Source organism: Cupressus sempervirens, chromosome 3, assembly GCF_028749045.1.
Source record: "Cupressus sempervirens isolate cs-2001-9-10 chromosome 3, ASM2874904v1, whole genome shotgun sequence".
Taxonomy (NCBI): Eukaryota; Viridiplantae; Streptophyta; class Pinopsida; order Cupressales; family Cupressaceae; genus Cupressus; species Cupressus sempervirens.
This window is the reverse complement of record NC_143120.1, coordinates 571336942-571358340: the sequence shown is the minus strand read 5'-3', so window position 1 is coordinate 571358340 and position 21399 is coordinate 571336942. Positions and strand designations below refer to the sequence as shown.

Sequence of the window (21399 nt, the reverse complement as noted above, 5' to 3'; positions counted from 1 at the left end):
GAGAGAGTAATTAAGGATGTACATGCTTTTCCTATTGGGAAAAACATTTCCTATTCCTATTCGGAAAAACATTTCCTATAACACTTAACAACACTTGATGTTTCTCCACAAAATTCCAAGTTATTAGGAGACAAGGGCACTTGGAGACTCCAGAGACTCTTATGAGTACCGGTATAGCTAATTTCCAAAAATAGGAGATGTGGGGTACTTGGAGATGTCAATTTTTTAATAGTATAATTTAATAATTTCTAGAAAATATCACGACAAAACTCTAAAAGCAAGACCTACAGTAAAGTTTAACATTAACTTGAAAGTTTAAATATATAAATGTCAAATGTCATTGTGTCGAAGAGTTAAAGAGTTCAAAACTCACCACAATTTTCATATTAGATTATCATTACATATCAAAATTGAAATTTCTTTTGATAGTTTGTCGGTGACGTATATGCCAAAGAATGTGAGATGTCTAGTTATGAGAAATTTCATACTATTCTTCTAAGAGTCAAGAAGTTTTGAGAAAGTTGGAGGTACTCAATGGCTTCCATTATTTCCAACAACTGAATTGATGTTACACAAAGTTCTCTTATTACCATTCTCTTGATCTTATTAAAAGAACTACAGTTAGTAAATCATAACACTATAACAAAAGTTAATAGTTGTACATCATTGATGAGTCTTTCTAGAGAGGCAATTGAGCAGATTGATCAAAAGGTTATAGTGGCTATCATTATCATTGCTAACATATGTCATAATGATTTTGCAAGGATGATGATAAAGGATAAGGTTTAGAATTTTGTAGAACATCTAATGTCATATGTTTTTGGGTGGGAGATGTCAATTTTTGGTCAAGAGACTTTAGAGATAGCAACCAAAATAATCCTATGCATTGAGATGTTTTTGGGAATGCCTTCGGTCTAGAGATGTGCCTCAGGGGGTAGGAGACCAGTCTCCTATGAACTATGCAAAATTCTCATATTCCCAAGCTGTGTCTTCCTCAAGTAGATTCTTCTAATTGACGAGATACATGGATAGGGCTTTTTTAAAAAACCTTCTTCACTCTTCAATAAAAAAGGATAGCTGGTTTCCGCAATAATTCAACCTCTTCATTCAATTTTGAAAGTTCTTAATGGACTTGAATTTTTGTAAGATACTATAAGGATAGTCAAGGGCTTGCTAATGGAAATGGGTGACTCGGAGAAGTAGGAGAAAATGAAAGTCTAGATAATTCAAGAGTGCAAAAAGAAAAAGGTAATTGAAGCCAACGCTAGGTGGACAAGTACTTGAAAGGTCCTTATGGAACAGAGGTAGAAAATAGAGCAAACATGCAAAATGAAAAATATTATCTTACTCTATTTATATTGATCAAGTTGAATGACTTTCACTCAAGCACTCAAAATTTAGATGGTTGCACTAGCGAATCAAATTGCTCATTATTTGGCAACATATTATTGTCAGCCAATATAGATTGGAAGTACTAGACAAAATATTGAAAATCTTCATTCCCAGTTTCAACAAATCTAAGATTAGAAAATAAAAATAATTGCTTAGTTGAAGAAGGTTATTGTGGTGTTGAGTGTATGGATGGCGTAGATGCAAATCTTGTTACTAGATGCAAAGTTGTGGATGGAAAAATCAAACTATTGTTCCCAATTTACCACAAACTTTTTCTTTTGTTGAGTTCTAAATCAAACTTGTTAAGTATTCATTCATTTGCATACTGATGCATCTATCCATATGGGATAGGTGTTCACATATGTGGGCTATGCACTCCTCTTGTATTGGCTTTGCCAATCATACAAAGTTCTGTGCCAACCTTGTTGTGGCCATCCGTATGGTTGGGGTTTGTACGGTTGCCATTCGTACCCATTGCAGCCACCTTTGGTCGTGCTCCTCTGCCTGGTACCTCCAACAGTTCGGTGAGATCCTTGGGGGAACAAGATACAATGACATTTTGCTGCAAAGACTCAATCTTTCGTAATGCAACCTTCAATCAATGACTTTTGTTCACCGTGCCATCCTTCCAGTTTCTCCATTCTGTACCAGAGACTCCTTCAAATGTGACACTTGTCGTTGTAACCCCTTCTAACTTGCCTTTACTGTTCTTTCTTAAGGTTGCCATTGTGTCTTTTGTCGACTTCTTGCTCACTCTAGTCTTCTTATAACCAACTCCAAAATTGCCTTTCACCATGTTATATATTTCCTTTATCAATGCCTTTGTGGCACCATGTAGTATTGTTAGGGCCTACATACACCTCTCCACACACCTAACCTCTGTGTATAACCTTCTCTTGTGTACTGCATGCGGCTTCCTCTTGTGTATGCACTTCTACACTCCTATTCCCTGCATACGACTTAGTTTTGTGTGTATGGGAGGGTGGACATACCCTGTATGACTTGACGTAAACTCTCTACTCTTGCTTGTACGTCCAACCTCCTCTCACTTGCGTATGCATGCATACGATTACTATTTGTACATTTTTTTCTCCCTTCATTGTGTATTGTATGAATGGTGTATGATGTACGTCCTCCTTTAGCTCTATGTTCCCTCTCTTGGTGCAACATACAAAAGTGTTGTGTGCGGAAGGCCGTGCGAGCCTCTTTACACTTCTCCATATGCGATTACTTGTGCTTTTGTTGTCGTGCCACGTAAAGTTGGCCTCCTTCTCTGCTTTACTAAGGTTATCTTCCTTTACTCCTTGCCTTGTCAAGTTTTCCTCCTCTTGGTATGGGCTGTTGTGTAGGAGCTCAATTATGTTCTTTGAGTGTGTTTCTTTGGTCTTATAATCTCCTTCTCTTAGGTTAGGTTACTTTTAATGCTTTTACAACCTTTAGTTATATTTCCTTCATCCTTAATTTTTCTAACTTTGATGTTATTTCTCTTTGTTTTCTTCTTTCATATAAAACATACTTTGTACTTTCTTATTCCTTTGTGATTTTTGCCTTTTCTTTTTAGCCGTCAGGTCACTCCCTCTGTATGCTTTGAAGTACTTTTCGCCCCATTCCTTGTTTGGCTTTAGTGTCTTATGCAACTTCTTTGTGGGGCCCTCTTGTGACTCTTCTTGTTTCCGTTTTGTTCCTTTCTCCTCATGACCCCGATCATTTACCTTTGACGCATATTGCCATATATCAGTGCCCGAGTATGACTCCTCCATCTCTGTTATTTCCAACATGTGTCAATTGGATTGGAATATCTTATAATCCTTCATTTGCCTGTAGAACAACTCCTTAAGCAATCTGGTTTCATCTTCGGAGCAACTTCCCAATCTTAGGACACCCTCATATTCTGGCCCCATCCCTACATTCTCGCCATACTTCCCCTCTTCTGAATTAGAGTCAAATGTCAACTCTTGGCTTACTATTTGGCTTATGGGGTCAATGATGTATTTCTTACCTTCACGCTTAATAGATATTCTGTTCTTTTTCTAGTTATAGTTGGCTTTTGTTGTGATGAGCCAACCTCTGTTGAGGAGGGTGTCCTAACCCTTCTCCAAAGTAATGACCAAAAAGTCAAGAAAAAAATGGTGTGCTCCCACAACTACTTTTTGCGCCATGAGTGTCCCTAGTGGCTTTATGCCATGTTGGTCTTCTCCTATCAATTGGAATGTTGGCAGCGAAAGTGTTGGTTTGCCCAGTGCCTTCGATGTCTCTTTGGGGAGTATGTTTTCTTCTGATCCTCCATCTACGATGGTATTGGTGAGTGTGTGTCCCATGATCTCCATTTCTACTACAACAGGGATCCTTCCTACCATAGTGAGCAACATTGGTTAAGCTAGTATGGGGTCCTCTTGGGCATTTCTCCTCCCACCTCAACCATTCATGTTCTTGTCTTTCCCGTAGCTGCTCTTTCTGTCTTCCATGTTGGAGATTTCCACTTTCAATTGCGACAATGTTTCTAGGAGGTCTGCCACCCATACTGGTTCAATGGCTTGCAATATTTGTTTTTATGATGTTAGCCTTAGATTCTGACCGAGTTGGGGTACTTGTGGTCTCCTAGATTTGTTTGTGTTCTTTTCCCATTGCCATCTCCATTTCCTTTCTTGCTTCCTTTAGCCTTTCCTTTATCTGGGTACGTGGCTTTCTTGGATTGGGATATGATGATTGCTATGCATTTTGCCAAATTTGTTATTGCTATCAAATTCATGACCTTTCCCTTAGGACAGTCAGTATCCTCATGGTTCCTCGGCCCACACCATCTACACAACATACTGCCACCACCTTGATTGCTTTGACATTCCAATGCAAAGTGGACCCATTCACTGTATCTCCTACACTGTATCATTGCCGCCACTTCACGTCATACTCGATGCGGCTTTGTGGCATATTGTTGTTGTTGTTGCCTTTGTGCCTACTGTTTGGGTATCCTCCTGGAGAGGCATTCGAGGTGGGGGCTCTAGGCAGTGTGACTTGTTCAACTGTTTGCAGTACTTGGGTACTCCTTACTTTCAAATTGGGGCATTCTTTGAGTGAGTGTCCCAGTACTTGGCAATGTCACAAAATGATTTTTTAAGATGATTGGCTCTTGTAAGTCCCTCATATTTGCATTTCATACACCGTAGTTCTTGGTTTTCTTTGATCTCTTTTTCCCCATTTGTTTCCTTCATTATTTGCATCAGATCTTTGTGCAGTGCCTGGATTGTTCGAGACTCGCCATCACTGTCCTCATTGCTGCTGTGTAATGTTCCCACTAGCTAGGACAAGAATACTTGCAAAACCAATGTTAGAATTTATGCAATAATAAATTATATTTCACTATTCTACCCTCTATCCTTACCCAACCTTAAAGACGTCTCCACATTGGGATCAATAACCCTCTTGAGGGTTCTTAGATCCTTGGTTACTTCTCCGTCTTCCATGAAGTGCTCCCTTTAAAGTCCTTCCTAGAAGAGACATTCTCTATCAAGGGCCCTTGACACATATGCATATGTTAACATCTACAGAATATTTCGGCCTTATAACCATATTAAGATCACTCACTTCCCAAAGGGAGTCACTTGATCTTAATCTATTAACCATATTAAGATCACTCTCTTTCCTAAAAAGTGACTCTCTTGATCTTAAACCATTAACAATTAAGTCATGCATGTTATCCATTTCGAATTCCATCTTTACATATACATATGTATATGTATAAATTGTGCACAAGTATGATTCATTAATATAAATAAATTCATAAACATAATTAAACAAATATAATCGGTAAACATTCCTTTCTTACCTTCCTCTTTGCTTCGTCCATGCTCTATCCTTAGTTGGCCCTTCAATGAATTATTCCTTCTAGATTATCTCAAGTCTATATTTACTTTCTAAAATTCTTCCTTTTCTAATTATAAAGAAAGAATAAAATATACTTTTTTGTTTCTTCTTTTCCAAGAGTCACAACCTTTTATAATACAAATCTTTTGAAAAGTCACAACACTTCATAGTTATAATCCTTTCGAAAAGTCATAACACTTCATAACCAAAATCCTTTGGAAAAGTCCCAATACTTTATAATTACAACATTTTTGAAGAGTCACAACTATCATCATTATGCCCTTTCATTGGTTCACATCCTTTCAATATCATTGATACCTTTTCAGAAAGTCACTTCTTTATTTTCTTATTATTACTTTCTTCTTCCATTTTTCCTTTTTGAACTCCTATCTTCTCCTCTTCTTTTTTCCCTCTCTCTAAAATAAACTCTCCTCTTTTTTATATCTTAATTTGAAGGAGTCATGTGTATTTGTTAAATATCTCTTGACTTTTCATTAGATTTAGTTAATTTATATTATTCTATGTTATATTATTTATTTACTTAGTTATTTGTGTTTATTATAATTTATTATTAAATTCTATTTAGAAAGTTAACATACTTCCTATAATATTGTCTCTTGTATTTAATTTATTTGTTTATTTATTCATTGTAATTTTATTATTTTCTAATTATTTAAAATATCATACTAAATATTCTTTCATTGATAATATCGATTAAATAATAATAATTTCCTATTTTTATATTTTAGATTTAGTTCTAATATAACTTTATTACCATTATTTATTTAATAACATTGTATTATCTAATTATTACTAAAATTCAATCTTAAAATGGGGATATGACATGCTGTCATCACTTTCATTCTTCTTGTTTCCTAATGTTTTGGTTTCACTTTCAATATTCATTGCCTGATCACAAGCCTCCTTGTACGTGGAGGGTGCACCACCTTAATTTTCTTTTGAATGAAAGGAGTTTAACCCTCTATGAGCCACCTCTTTTTTAATCCATCGGCTAGTTTATTATCCAACTTTCCTATGAGCTCCTTCAGCCTATGATAGTATGCTCAAATGATCTCGCTTTTTTCTTGGCGTGTGTTGTACATTTCCGCTACTACCTCATCATCATCTTGCAACAACCTAGATTCATCTTCAAAGGCTTTCTTTAGATTATTTTAGGCTGTCTTTTAGGTGGCTGAAAGGTCAATCTACTAGTCAATGGTTATCATTACAGGGTGGTCGGGAAGGCCTTCGCCCAATAATCTTCATCCTCTTGTTTGGTTGACTCCCAAGTGGTCACGCATGTCTTACAATTTCATGTTGGGTCTTTCGACCCATCACTATTAAACTTAGGGAGTTTCTGTTTGTCTGGAGTGTTTGACATTTTTCTTCCCTGATTGGTACCTCTTGTGTTTTGGAACTTAGGTGGGTTAGTTCTTCCTCTATGCCCCCTTGGTACTTATTCCATACGCAGGCTGTGAGACTTCCCTTCTCCCATCGTCCTTGTATATACCTTAGTGGTATCGATACTCCCTCCCTCTCAGGGTCTTTGGCTCTATTTTCCCTATTCTTACTTTGTCGGATATGGCCAACCCCCTCATCTGGCGTACAATATTTTCAAGTAAGTTGGCTACCTCTCCTTCCAAACTTCTTTCTTCATCTTTGCAAGGCATCACAACCTTCATAAGGATCCTCTCACTTTGGCTTCATTTACCTCTACTGTCTCCTTCTGGCGCCTCCTATCCTCATTCAGTAGGAGGGGCATCAATTTAATGGAGTTATCAGATGTACAACACCAGTTTGTGTCGTAAGGTTCCTCCTCTCGCCTATTTCTTTCTTGGAACCATTGCAGTATTTGTTGTCTTCATTCTCTTTGGATAACCTCACTCTTCAACTTCTACCAATCTGCGTGTCAGTAACCTTGGAAGGCTCCCTAGGAGATCCTACACTGGCTGTGAGTTCGGCTCGTACCATATCGGTGGGAAGAGCCCTCAACCCTACTTCTTGTTGCACGTATTGGTCTACCACTATATCCTAATGCTTGAACAAGGTCTTGTGTCAATTGATCCTCTTGGGTCACTTCCTCGATGTCACTATCTGTTATCAGTACTTGCTGGTCGCAGGTATGACCCAATATACCTCCATCCTTTCACCCACCACCCTGAGACCTCTAGGCTCGTATTAGGCAACAACATTAGAAATGTTATGTGCCAGATATGGAAGTGATATTATCACTATAACTATGTAATAATGTCATGGAACAAGTTCTATTAATAAATAAGGAACAGTATGGAGAACAATACCATAGCAACCACATGACACATTCAAATGGTAGAATGTTACTCTATTGATTGTACCAAAGTCTTACATTAACATCCATACCAATATTTACCACTATTTCACTTGTTCTAGACTCCTTACAAATAGACTTGACATGGTTGGAAGTCTTCAACCGTCATCAACTGATGTCACAACCGACACCTCTTAGAACAATGTTTTATTACATTAACTAACAAAAGTCTCATCTCACTATTCCTGGCATAAATGCTGCCTACAAGGTGCCTTCCCATTTTTGGGATTTCACTGCCAGGACTTCCTTTGAGATTTTCAGGATTTTGCTACCAGATTTGTCCTTCCAAATTTCGAGGTTTTGCTTCCCGTGCTGCCTTTCAGATTTTGATGGCTGGAAAATTCCTTCAAGTTTCTCATTTCATCAGAATATGAAAGGTTATGAGCCCATCAAAGGTTGGTTTATTTGGAGCTTTCTAGAAATGACACACAGTAGACACTTGTCATAGTTTTATTAGTTTACTTTTTAAGAAAATCATATTGTAACTGTCAGGGGAAGATGAAAGGTCCTTATATTGTATTTTCAAACTCTCTATGGAGGATGGGAAGTTTTGGTTCTAGAATCCCCCTTTCTGCTGGGACAGTTGAGTGTGACTTGGATTTTGGAAAACTTGCCAATTTGCACATTTCTGTAAAATGGTGATGTATGTATTAAGGAAAGGAAATGAAATATGAACATTGAGCTGTGCTTTTAAGTTTATATTTCAAACTCAAAGTGTACTAGGCTATGGTGCTTGCTTGATTTTTATTTATTTCTTTGCCATTAGTAGATAGTTATAATCGGAATTTAATGTTTGGTTTTCATCTAAGCGTGGAAGTCAATGTTATCAATTTATCAATGTTCAATGTTGCAATTTAATTTTTGCAAATACACCATACTGATGGGTATTTGTTAAATGCCTCTCCTGCTCTTTGGTTAAGAGCATACTCCCACAACTAAAACAGTATTCACTGTATATCTACAACAAGGGAGCTGTACCTCTAAAATTCAGAGGAAAATCATTAATCTAATAATGTTTTCTCCAATTGTTGGTTGCATTGGTTTCTTGGAATTGGATTGGAGTGAGTCAAATTAAAGAGCAATTTAAAGAGACTATTAACCAACAGATTTTTGACGACTCCACTAGGGAAAGAATCGAAGTGCTGGTGCTTTAATTTTTATTTTCACAAATTTGAAAGTGCCTTCTTCAGGCTAAAGGCCGGCGACTCTGTTTTAGTGAAGATCTCAGAAAATGACTAGAAGCCAGGCCTAATCAAAGACCTGGTCAAGAAAAAGACCCACACCAAAGGTTGAAGAAATTCTTGCCATAAAAGACCCCATTCTTCAATCTTTATAGGATGGCCTCAAAGAAAGCATATCTGAAGCTGAAAGGAAAGGTTTGCATCCATCTCAAGATCACCAATCTGCTTTGATATCTAAAGATCTGCACTGTAGGTATTAAATTATTAAAGACATTGAGTGGAAGAAGGAAAATCAAGAAATATTTTGTGATAAAGATTTCTGTTGAAGATGAAGGGTCAGCATTTTATACTTTTTCAGTTTTGTGCGAGCAAGATGATATTCTACTTGAACAAAAGGAGTTACCAACTCCTTGGAGCCAAATTCAACAGCAAAGAAGTTCCCAGCATGCTGAAGGTAAAAAGACTGAGCCTTTATCTACCAACACGTAGGCAGAAATAAAAAATCACCAGTTATTCCTCTCAATGAAGAATTACCAGAAAAAGACAAAGTTGTCATTATTCCAAGCTGGTCCTTGAAAGATTCAAGTGACGATTTTGATGCGGAGTTATAAATAAAAATGGTGATATCATTGAAGTTGAAGCGGGGCCATTCACTCGTAGCACTGGTGGTTCGCAAAGAGGTTCAGAAATATTAATAAAGGCAGAAGAAAAGGCTCTGTATACATCTATACAAGAAGATAATCCTATAGATGTTGATCAAGATACATGTAATCTACATTTCCAGACTTTACTTCTTTCCAAAGTATGACATTTGTAAGAGAGGAAGAAGAATAATTTTTGTGAAACTTGATCCTATGCTAATAGAATGTTGCTTTCAAGAATGACGTAAATCTGAAATTTTTACTGCTGGAAATGAAAATGAGTCTAAGAAAATGCTACAGCTGAGATTGAAGATTTTAAAAATCCAAAATTCTCTACAAATAAAAGTAGCTCAATCCACTTCAACCCACTATTTGTGCCAGCAAATTCTGATGAAGTTTTTAAAATCAAAGACAACCCACTTTTTGAAATGTATGATTTTGAATTTGATGATGAAAACTTGTTTTTTGAAAATGGTAAATGTTTCAAAATTAGACTATATAGAGAAGAGATCATATTCTAAATCAAAATTTGGACCAGCTTATTGATAGTCCAAAATCAAAACTCGGAAATTTATCTTGATAATAATTCACTTGAGACTATAGTGATGAATCTTTCAGCAGAAGAAATTAAAGGTTCCAAATAGCATGAATTAATCAAATTAGTGATTGAAGAATATAGTAAGATTGCTTCTTTGGATAATGCTTTGGTATTTTATAATGCTGGAAATGATAGTGTGTTCGGTTATCATCAAAGTAAAGTTAATCTAAAACTAAGTCTACAAGCTGAAATGACTAAGTTGGAATCTTCAATGGAAACTAAATTCACGATTGACAGAGCTAGCATTCCACACTTTTGTCAAAGAAAGGGTGATTTGTATTTGGTTGCACATTCAGACCTCTTCTAGCTAGATGGTTTTTACTTAGTAAAAGAAAAGCAGGAAAGGACAACGCTAGTCATTTTCAGGAAATATGTGATGAAAACTGGTTCTTTGGTCACATAACCAGTATATAAGGGATTTTCACATAGGTTGTGCCTTCGTTGGATTAACAAATTGTTTATGAGTTTATAGGCATTTCATAAGGTCACATGTCTGTTCTGCAGTGGGCTATATTCCTCTTAGTTGGTGAATGGTTTTGCATAGTCTGCTTTGGGCTCTTCTTGTGGTAAGGAGCTACTTGATCTGTCCCTTTGTAAATAAATTTCTTGCTGAAGGTGGTTAGAAAGTTTTGGCTTGTTCATTCTTTTATATTTGCCTTGTTCCCCACCACCCATTTGCAAAATAACTCCTTGTACTCATGCTACTTGATTCTCCTGCCCAATGGAACTTTGACACTGATTATCTTTAGTTGTCATTTATCATAATAATCAGATTGACCATGTGTGATTGAGTGATGAAGTTTGTATGAGGGTTTCAAATTTATACAGCATGGATAACTGATATTTTTTGTTGCAGTTGGGTATTTTACTTGATAAGGATTTGCAGGTTTTACATAGCACTTATCAACATTAACTTAAATAGGTCTTGATATCTACATTTGGTATTCATTCATTACTCCAGCTTTCACAGTTTGTGAGATTTACATTATCCAAGATTGTCTGATTGGGGACATTTTACAAACTAGCATGTCAAGGCTACACTAGAGTTGAAGATGCTTTTTGCAGAGAGTGTTAGCTCTACTGTAGAGAGGAATTGGTCCACATGTAGCTTCATCTAGTCAGTCAAAAGAAGTAGACATATCTCTTGATAAGTATAGAAGTTAGTGTCTGTACATAGTGTCATTTGAGTTCTAATCAGTTGCCTCAATTTGGAGGATACTAGTTCCTCTATCATAGAGAGGAATTGGTATGCTTGTAGCTTAATCTAGTCAGTCAAAAGAAACAGGCTCACATCTTGATAACTAGAGAAGTTGGTGGCTGTGCACAGTGTCATGTGACTTAAGGATCAACAAACTCTTGATTACTGTCGAACTCCAGCTGCATGTTGGAATGTTGATCTGAAAGATTCCACAGACATAGTGGCAATGGTTCAGACTCGAACTTTGATATTGCTGCAATGTTAGCAACTACCGATGGGCAGTGGCTGACTTTTATGTTAAAATTTGCAGCCTTTGGGCATAGATTTATATAACAATGAAATTTGTTAAATTTTTTTCACTTTAATGTGAAATCTTAAACAGCTCTAATGTTATGTACTAAGATTCTATAATGTAAATGATGACTTATCAATGTTATCATATGAATATTTAAAATTTCCTCTATAAATTTATTTATTTAGTGATTTTCCTTTGCAATCCCATAAAAATGTCATAAATTGTCTTACAAATGGGGTTCCCCTTCCCTTATCATCCCCATTTGGTAACTTAATGTAGCATAAAAGATAGCCTTTATCGCTGGTGTTGCAAAACATGAATCTGCATAGTGAAAATGCACCTAGTATGGAGTTTTTTCAGTAGACAGTGGAGATTATGATGGAGGAGCATTGGAAAAGGTTTAGGTTTCTTATTTTAATTCTATTCTATTTGTTCAAAGTAGGTTTTGGGGGCAGTTATGGGTGATATGAAACTATTTTAGAAGATATGTAACTGATGCATAAGTAGTAGGAGGGAGATGATACAAGAACAAATCCTAGCACCATGAGCTGTGTAGAAGATAGAGAAAAGCAGTAAGGATGAAGAAGAACAACTTTTGCAGGCATCTGAGAATGCAATGATGTGCTCCATTGAACGATGGAAGGAATAAAAACTGTTCAATCCTGATGACGAGAGAGAGGAAGCAGAAAATGAAGCATGAAGAAGATTAGTGAAGAGGAGGTATGTTCTGGAGTAGTTGTTTTGAAAAGGGTCAAATGTCAATTGGATTGGCTAAAAAATGTTTGGGTCTGGGTTCTCAGTTCTTGCATCAATGAGTGCACAGAGAACAATAGAGAGGAAGAGGGGCTATGATTAGACCTGAAATGTAAATAATGTTTTCAGATTTGATGAGAACTAAAATCTAGCACATTGTTCGAATCTACTAATATTTGGAATTCTTATTTCATTTCTGAATCTTCTGTCATTTAATTGTGTCTGCGTTTGGATTTAAACTCCTGTCTCCTTGAGGACAGACTTAGTTTTGTGTAGTTGTTTGTGGAATTGCTGCTATCAAAGTGGTCTAGAGCCTATGTTACTGAGCATGTTGACAGATGCCGAGCATTAGGCAGTCAGGCACCAGGAGGTGTGGGTGAGTAGAGAGTGAAGCAGTTTGTTGAGAAGAGCTCAAGCAAATTGTTGCAGATAGAAGAGAGTCCCGGACAATTGAGAGCTAAGGCCACAGAAAGTGAATACGAGGAGGTACAGAAAATTGATTGTGATTGTGAGTGCAGAGTGTTACAACAAAAAGAAAGATGGAGATTAGTGTAAAAAGAACCCTGAGAATTTCATCTTGGGATGAGTATTGGATGGAGTGGAGAAAAGAGAACTCCAGTAGATATTGGACATAATTGCAAGAAGAATGGATGAGTTGGAAACAATTTTTTTTCCTAATCAAGTTGTGATTGTGGACAATAGAAAAGAGGAAGAAGACATTGTGTATGTAGATAAGGAGATAAGTATAGCAAAGGTTGAAAGTGAAGCTGAAAAGCATGAGACTGCAATAGTTCAGCAAGAAGCCAACGTTGGAGCTGCAGTAGAGAATAAAGATATTGATGAAGACTATAAACATTTTGAAGAAGTTAAGGAAGAATATTACCAAGTGACAGAAAATGTTGAAACTTTAAATTCTCGGAGGTTAGAAACTTCAAACTTTGGTCACTTTGAAGATTGGATGGAAGATGGTGCTTGAAGAGATTCAGAGCCAATATATGGTATAAAATCTATTCATGCTTTTATTTCAGAAAACGACAACTGTAATGAAGATATAGGAAAATCAGTGTTTGCAAAGGAGAATGTGCAATTAAAGGTGATGTTCAATTTGAAAGATTATTTTGAAGGAGTGAGTATAGACTTTGGTGAAGGAGGTTGCAGTCGAGAAAGAAGGTGTAGATTCAAAGATGAATGGTGAGATTGCAGATTTATGTAAGGATTTTTACGAAGGTAGAATTGTGGAAATTTGAAATTGACAAAGAAATTGGAAGACGAAGATATCAGAAGAGAGTGGAGAGTAAAAGAATTCAGGTGGAGAAACTAAGTAAGAGCAAATACAAGCATAGAGAGAATTTGGAGAGAGTACAACAAGGAATGCAAAGACAAGAAAATTGGAAGAAGTGGAAAAAGATAGTGAAGCTGAATGATATTGTTACCTTCATGAGCAGGAGCCCACGAACTCTTTAGCCTCCTAGGGAGTCTGATGTAAAAGCATCAGAAAAGGTTTAATTTTTTTGTTTTAATTCTATTCTATTTGTTCAAAGTTGGTTTTGGGGGTGGTTATGATGATATAAAGTGGTTTAGAATGATATGTAACTGATGCATAATTAGTAGGAGGGAGAAGAAACAAGAACAATTCCTGGGACCATGAGCAGTTGCATAGAAGATAGAGAAAAGCATTGTGGATGAGAAGAACAACTCTTGCAGGTGTCTGAGAATGCAATGACTAACTCTATCGAATGATGGATAGAATAAAACAGTTCAATCCTGGTGACAAGAGCGAGGAAGCAGAAAACGAAGTGTGAAGAAGAATAGTGAAGAGGAATGTTCTGGAGTAGTTCTGAAAAGGAGTGAATGTGAATTGGGTTGGCTGCAAGGTTGGGTCTGGGTTCTCAGTTCTTGCATCAATGAGTGCACAGAGAAGAATAGTAAGGAAGAGGGGCTATGATTAGGCCCAAAATGTAAATGATGTTTTCTGATTTGACGAGAATCAATTTTTTTGACATTGCTCCAATCTATTAATATTTGAAATGCTTATTTCATTTCTGAATCTGCTGTCATTAAATTCATTTTTGCTTTCGTATTTAACCTCCTCTCTCCTTGAGGGCAGACAGTCTTCTGTTGTTACTGTTTGTCGGATATTGCTGCTATCAGATTAGTCCTCAGTTGTTTCTGTTTGCTCTCTTATGCTGCAGAACTTTGCCAATATTTCTAATCTGATGTCACTTATAAAAAAAATAATTAATTGTAATAGGAAAGATTGTCCAGACAGTAGCAATTGTTCTATTCAGTAGCACACTGAATTCAGAATAGCAACAACAGTATCAAACCAGTAACAAACACTTATGGATCAATCGCATTTATCCAATCGAATATGTGGACAGTAATGCAAGATAGGGAAGGCATGACAAGTGACCCTGTGAGGCTGGAAATACCAAATCATAGAAATATGAAAGAAGTCCTGCTGCTTGGGGCAACTTCCAGAAAGTAGAAATATAGTAAGCAAGCTATAATTCTAGGAATGGTGCTCTATAATAGGTTACCCGCCTCTATTTACAGCTAACATTAGGTTAGGGCATCCTTATATTCCTAATGGAGCCGTCTCCTTAGATATTAACAATCACACAATCTACTGTTGACTATAAAAGGTTAGTTTGCGACATGTTGGCTACTGAATTGTCCTATGTTTACTTATGCTGACAAGAGAATTATTAGGGGAATAACACATTTAACACATTTTATCTTTTGGGATATACATTGCTGAATTTTCTTGGTAACATATGAAGCAATTGCAGATCATAGAGTTTGAACACGGCCTCTTTCAGGAAGATTCGGAGCACCTGCTCACGTTATTGCCTGAAATCTCGAACAACTTTTTTAACTATCCTTGAAAGTTGGCATGATGTTCTTCCCAAAATAACGTACTCGGGATTGACTACAAACTTAGATTAAGAATCAGATTCACAAATTCTTCCTGATTACGATGTACCTCTAACAATACTTAATAAAATGGTCTATAAGAAAAACCACCAGAAAATTGCATCTTCAAATAGTATGGTTTATGAGAAAACCCATACACTAAAATGCAACTCCTTATAAAAATAAATGCCATGGAAGATCCTTTCAAAAAACATTACTACGAAGAACAATACTATACTGACACCTAAAGAAGACTTACAAATTCTAAATGTACAAGGAACCTGTCATCATGGAGACAATTGTAAAGAGGGGGTGAGGAAGATGCTATTATTCAATCTACTCGATATCAAAAGATGTAAGATTGTATGGAAGTTAATGGATGCATTGTGAAATCCTGAAAGCTGCCCTATAGCCCCAAAATCTACTTTAGGTGTCAGATAAAACATAATTTAAAATGAAAAATAAAGGTGAAAACATGAAAAGAGTAATGTAACATAGGAAAATATGTTTTGGGATATTATTGAAAGTACATAACATGACAAATATGATATATGATAAAATCCACTACATGATATTCTATCTCTGACAAGTTGAAGTCCTGAAGTTTGTTTGTACCAACATCTTGAGCATTAATTACTATGTAAACATGCCAATTCATAATTATTCACCATCATCATGAATGGGGAGAAAAACTTGTAGTCACGAATATCAAAGGACGTCTATATGTGGATAGTCATACTGTTCTGATTCTTGGTGGTCTGGTTGGAGTCCCTATGATCTATCCTTACAATTTATATACTTATTCTTGTGTTTATTGTCACTAATGCCCATCTGTATGAAACAGTTTCCAAGTCAGCATTATCAGGCTTGAAATCAATCAGAATAACTTAGACCATTTCGAGTGTCTGATATTTGTTAGCAATCAAAAAAACTCAAGTTGTGTAGAATATCTTGGATTTAAGTAGATTGAGTTTTCTTAGAGCAGAAACTGCTAGTTGCTGTATGTTAGTTGAAGTTATCAAGACTTTATCCTTCATGGCCTTTTAAATCACTCAGAATAACTTATACCATTTGAAGTATCTGATATTTTTGAGTAATAAAAAAAAATTCAAGTTGTGTAAAGTATTCTGGATTTAACTCATTTAAGGAGAACAAGTTTTCCTAAAGCAGAAACTGCTAGATCCTGTATGCAAGTAAAAGTTATTAAGACTATATCCTTCATTGGATTATCGAATTGAATGGTTGGTGAAATTTGATATAAAAAAGAGTCCCAGTTTTACCATTATTTCATTGCTTCCTAATGGCCCATAAATTCTCTTCCTTCTTGACAAAGTAGTTTAACTATATTTTTTTGCTGTTTATCAATGACATTGAAATATCAAAACAGATATGTGAACAAAAGAAGAACTTATGCACACATAAATATGGTTTACACGAAGCTTCAATTATCATCATAAACCTAAATTGCGTGTCAGATATATATAATCATATTTGATGATAAATTTGTCTTTGTGAATAAGGATAGCTCATATCCTGTGATTTTAACCTCTTGCCAACACACTCCTTTAGCTGTGGAACATAAACAAAAAATTGTTGAGTTCCAAATGTAGTGCCAAAAAGTCTTAATAATTTTTTAACCAATACATAAGCCTGCTTATCTATCATGGTATGCTTCAATTAAGTATATTTTATAACTTTACTCATGAAGGCTATGGGTTGCTTGAAACTCAGCTCATCTTTTTGGACAAATATTGGCATAGAATTATAGATTGACTTTGATGGAAAAAGAGAGTCCTGTCAAATCATTGTTAGACTGTTATGTGGTCACGTCCTGCTGTTAGAAACTTGGAGAAAGGGTACAGCATGAACAGACTTATATATTAACTCTCCCCTTAACTAATGTTTTTTAATCTAATGGACTATGAGATGATCAGGAGCCTTTTAACAACTATTTCCCAATATTTATGGCATCTGCTATTGGCAAAGTCATATTCTTCTTCAAGACATCTATAATCCTTTGCATTCTTGCCTAAAGTTTTGCATGCTGTTTCCATGGAAAAAAGAGATTAGTTTGAATTTACAGGATAACATTTATTGCAGCTACATAATGGAAAAATTTGTATTCATGAATACCTGGTCTCTTTTCTAAAGTACTGCAAATGTACTTAGAATCCGATGTAGTTAAGTTCATACCATTGTCAGAGACAAGACCGTACTATCAGAGGCAGTGCTCCATGGGGCACTTTCCCCCGGAGAAAAAAACTTGTGTTCCCTGTAAGGGGGCATTTCTAAGACCTGGGGATTTGGGAGAAATGTCCCCCTGCAGAATCACCACCTCTACAACCTCTGTTGGGGACGCCCCCAAGTTGCTTGCTATATGGCACATGCCATTACATACTAAATGCAATCTTCACCTTCAGAATATTAATTTGCCATTCATTGGACACTTGCGGAGATGTTATATTGCATATTTTTCCTTGACGATTTCAAAATTCACTTCAGTTTGTATATAAGTGCCAGCACTACTCTGCAGCTGCCCCCCTGCCATCCCCAAATATAAGCCCCTGGTTCCCCGTCTCCAAAACTCATCCCCATGTCCCAGTGCCCCCCTGTCAGGAAACTCCATGAAACACTGATCAGAGATCAATTATCCAAAGAATATATGTTTGACAAAATTATTTGGAGCATTGACAAGGCCTTGCTATTGAACTTTGACAAATCATCCAAAAAAAATGTTTGTTCAGAGTCAATGCTGTAGTACTGTTGATTCAAAGAGTTTCTGAGTAGTCATATGGTCATAATTCTTCTTGTTTTTGATAGTTTCATACATAGTGCATGATTATATAGAGGCCCATGATGTTAGCCAATGTTTATTCATACATTGAACACTGAATTAGTAGATGCATTTATGCCTTCTAGTTTGTGGAAGAGATGGAAAGACTAAAATTTCCAAGCTTGGTAAAAAAAAAGGCCTTTCATGGTACCTTCTCTGAATGAAAAAACCTAAGGTAGCTACACGTCTCTGAACAGCACATCGGATAAGATTGCCATAGAAGCATTTAGAATAGTATAGCCAGAGATTTTCATAATGAACAGCCAAAACACAATCTTAGCTCTTCTTATGAATCCAAGTCACAAGGTTCGAATTTGAATTCAAGTTTGTCAATCATAAAATTTGGATGAAATTTGGCCAGGTTAAAATTCAAAAAAATAAAATTGACATTATAAGTTTATTTATTTTTAAATGTAAGTAATATTTTCACAAAATAGCATAGTTACATCGCCCTGGGAGACAAAGGGAACGGTGGGACAGGGGGACAAGTTTCCTAGACGGGGGGACAGAGGGACCTTGATTTGGGGATGGGTGGGTGGCGGGGGAGCAGGGGGGTATATTCTATACATATGGTACTTAAAATGCTAGTTATGAAAATATGTACTACAATTATACAATATAACTTGATATAATCATATAAAGATGTAAAAAACGGTAAACTTAAACAATAAAAAATTAAAATTGAACATTGCATTGAAGTTTTGAACTGGAACATCATGATTCATGATCAAATGACAAACAAACAATGAACATTGACATTGAACATCAGCAAATATTAGTCTATATATCAGTCTTCAGATCAATAGTATGAGTATCTAGATTCTACTATCTAAAAGTAATCAATGATCATGAGTCGTCGCATCCCCCCCGCACCCACACACAGGAGATGTTTCACCATTTCGGAGATGTCTCGCCATCTCCGGTGGAGGTGGCACTCTAAGTGGCGCTGCCCGAAACGTTGAGACGCCATCTCCCCTTCCCAGGGACGTCCCCGTCTCCGAGACGGCCCAGTTTTTTGGGGGGGGGGGGACGCGTCCCCATGTTACACTGCAAAATAGTCAAGATAGATTGACATTGCTAAATAGTTAAACTATATAACTCAATATTTTGTTAGAATAAAATAACAATATTATGTTAAAATATTATAAAATTTGAATGAAGTTCGGAATGGGTAAAAATTTGCTGGATTTCGAATTTCCTGGATGAAATTCGATGTATCCTGTGACTTAGTGGTATGAATTATACTTAATTTTATAAAGGCCTTAGCAACTTGAACTAACCAAATCATAAATAACTAAAAGAATTACTACCTTCTGTTAACTGATATACACAATTCTGCCATGCAAAGGAAACAGTTGCCATGTAACAGCACACTTGAAAAAAGAAGTCATAACATATATTATTGATGTTCTAATGTTTAACAATTTTTTGAAAATAAACGATATTAATTTTTCAGTGAAACATAATTGCATGTATGTGGATGCACTGTATAATGTTTTCAATTCTGATGTATTGTTGTTTTAAAATTTTATGGCTCTAATGGATCTTTTATCATTGTCTTTCAAACATGTTTTCTTATATTGTTTCATTGAATAGAAAATTGATGGAATTAAAAAATTTGCTTCTAGAATAACATCAAATTTAATGTTGTGTTTCCACTTCTATGATCCTTTGCGAAAAACAGTTATGCTCGTTAGAGAGAAGCAATAATTCTTATAGATAAAAGTGGCATATGTTTTTTCAGCAGGAGTCTTCCAAGATCTTCAAATCTCCATCAGTGCGTTTGCCCTTTGGTGATAGTCACCGACTAGACATTTGCAAGCCCCCTGCTAGAAGCAAGAGTTTGCTTTCATTTTTGCTGAACAAGCGTAAAGCAGGGAAACAGCACGTTAGTCGCACCTCCTGAATGCTTTCAGATTGACTGTGCTTGGCCATGGATCTGAGTTCTCCAAACTCAGGCATATCATTTCGATCTGGTTGAATTTATTATGTGACTCGTGTACATCTACTTTTTTGGTTTCCTTACTTTGAGTCTCAATGTTTTTCCCGCCTGATGATTTCAAAGACATCTATTTGAACATTATGGTTGTATGAGATATTTATGTTTGATAATTTTTGTAACATTTTCAGATTATGTAATATATGGTTGTTTCCACCATGAAAGTTTTTGTTCTTTGGCTTGACTTCCGTATTTATGGACAAGAAATGAAACAATTAAGAATTTAGAAAGAAAAAGAGTTTTCCCTAACACTAGTGGGAATGAAAGCAGATCTATGCTGAAGGTATGTAGGAAATACACAGAGAAACATATATTCATGCAGAGGCCTGTAACCCTAGTCACTAAAAGGTGGATATTTTCACCAATGCCACAAGATTGGCAAGGACAGTGGATATCAGTCGTAATCAAGAGCTGGAACAGCTGGAGAAAGTGTTTACATTGTGCAGGAAACAGTAACAAGTTCTTGAATATTATATAAAGCTATGGTAAGATAAAACAAGCAAGTTTGAAAAGAAACGAAACCTGGAGTTTTTTTTTGAGCTGTAAGAAATATCTGGCAGTATATCTAGGATCCTTAGAAGACATAACTTTAGATCCTGTTTTCTTACCACAGAATAATTGAGGGCTAATAGGATCAATGAAGGCTAATTTAGACTTTAGGACTCAGAAACAGTTTTGTGCTCGAGTACAGAGCTTGTGAAAGTCTACTTAGGAGAGACATGAAGACCAATCATGGCTAGAGTGGGAGAACATGACAGGAATGTTAGAAGATATAGAATTGTTAAAATGTCTTTTGGCAGAGAAGTTGGAGGAAACTAAACACCACACTTGTTTGGAAAATGTAAAGGTGGTCTGTGAAAGTAACTGTACGAAGTGGATAATAGAGTCAGGTGAAATGATCTGTCACCAAGACAATTTGAATACAGATGAAGGTCAACCCTGGAGTCCTCCCATTATCAATGAGATTTTAGGCGTGCCATTTGGGGTTTATTCCGATGGATCATTGAATCAACTACAGGGTCAACCCTTCAAATAATAATTCATGAGGTTAAAAATTGGGTTCATTAATCAAGTTCATCCATTGATGAATCTTTAATTTTCAGACCATGACATATTCTGCACTCACAAAAAACAATCCTTATTACAACTGAAATTTTAAACGAAACAGCAGACCCGCGTACGGCCACCTCAAGATACAAACAACAAACTTCAAAATAAGTGTCATTTATTAAACTCAGACTGAATTATACAAACTCAAAAACTGTTCTTTTATTCTATATTATTTCTGCTAAAGAATTATGCACCCAAGTTCTTTTTTCATAGATTAAGATAACTTTTTTGGGCTTTACACACATCTACCCCAATTGGAGCACCACACTAAGTAG

The 21399-nt window shown here is 36.1% G+C and overlaps 1 protein-coding gene across 2 annotated transcripts in view; it reads left to right on the top strand.

Moving 5' to 3' along the window:
• Window positions 1-20178, top strand: part of ABIL3 (ABL interactor-like protein 3) — a 30660-nt gene extending 10482 nt beyond the window's left edge. The window contains exon 9 of one of the 2 annotated variants that reach the window (XM_089820969.1): window positions 19763-20178. In XM_089820969.1, coding sequence (XP_089677095.1) covers window positions 19763-19921 — 159 coding nt within the window. In that variant the 3' untranslated portion in view covers window positions 19922-20178. Of the gene's footprint in view, window positions 1-19759 lie in introns of both variants that reach the window. The other variant, XM_089820968.1, reaches the window with a different exon arrangement.
• Window positions 20179-21399: the final 1221 nt, after the last annotated feature.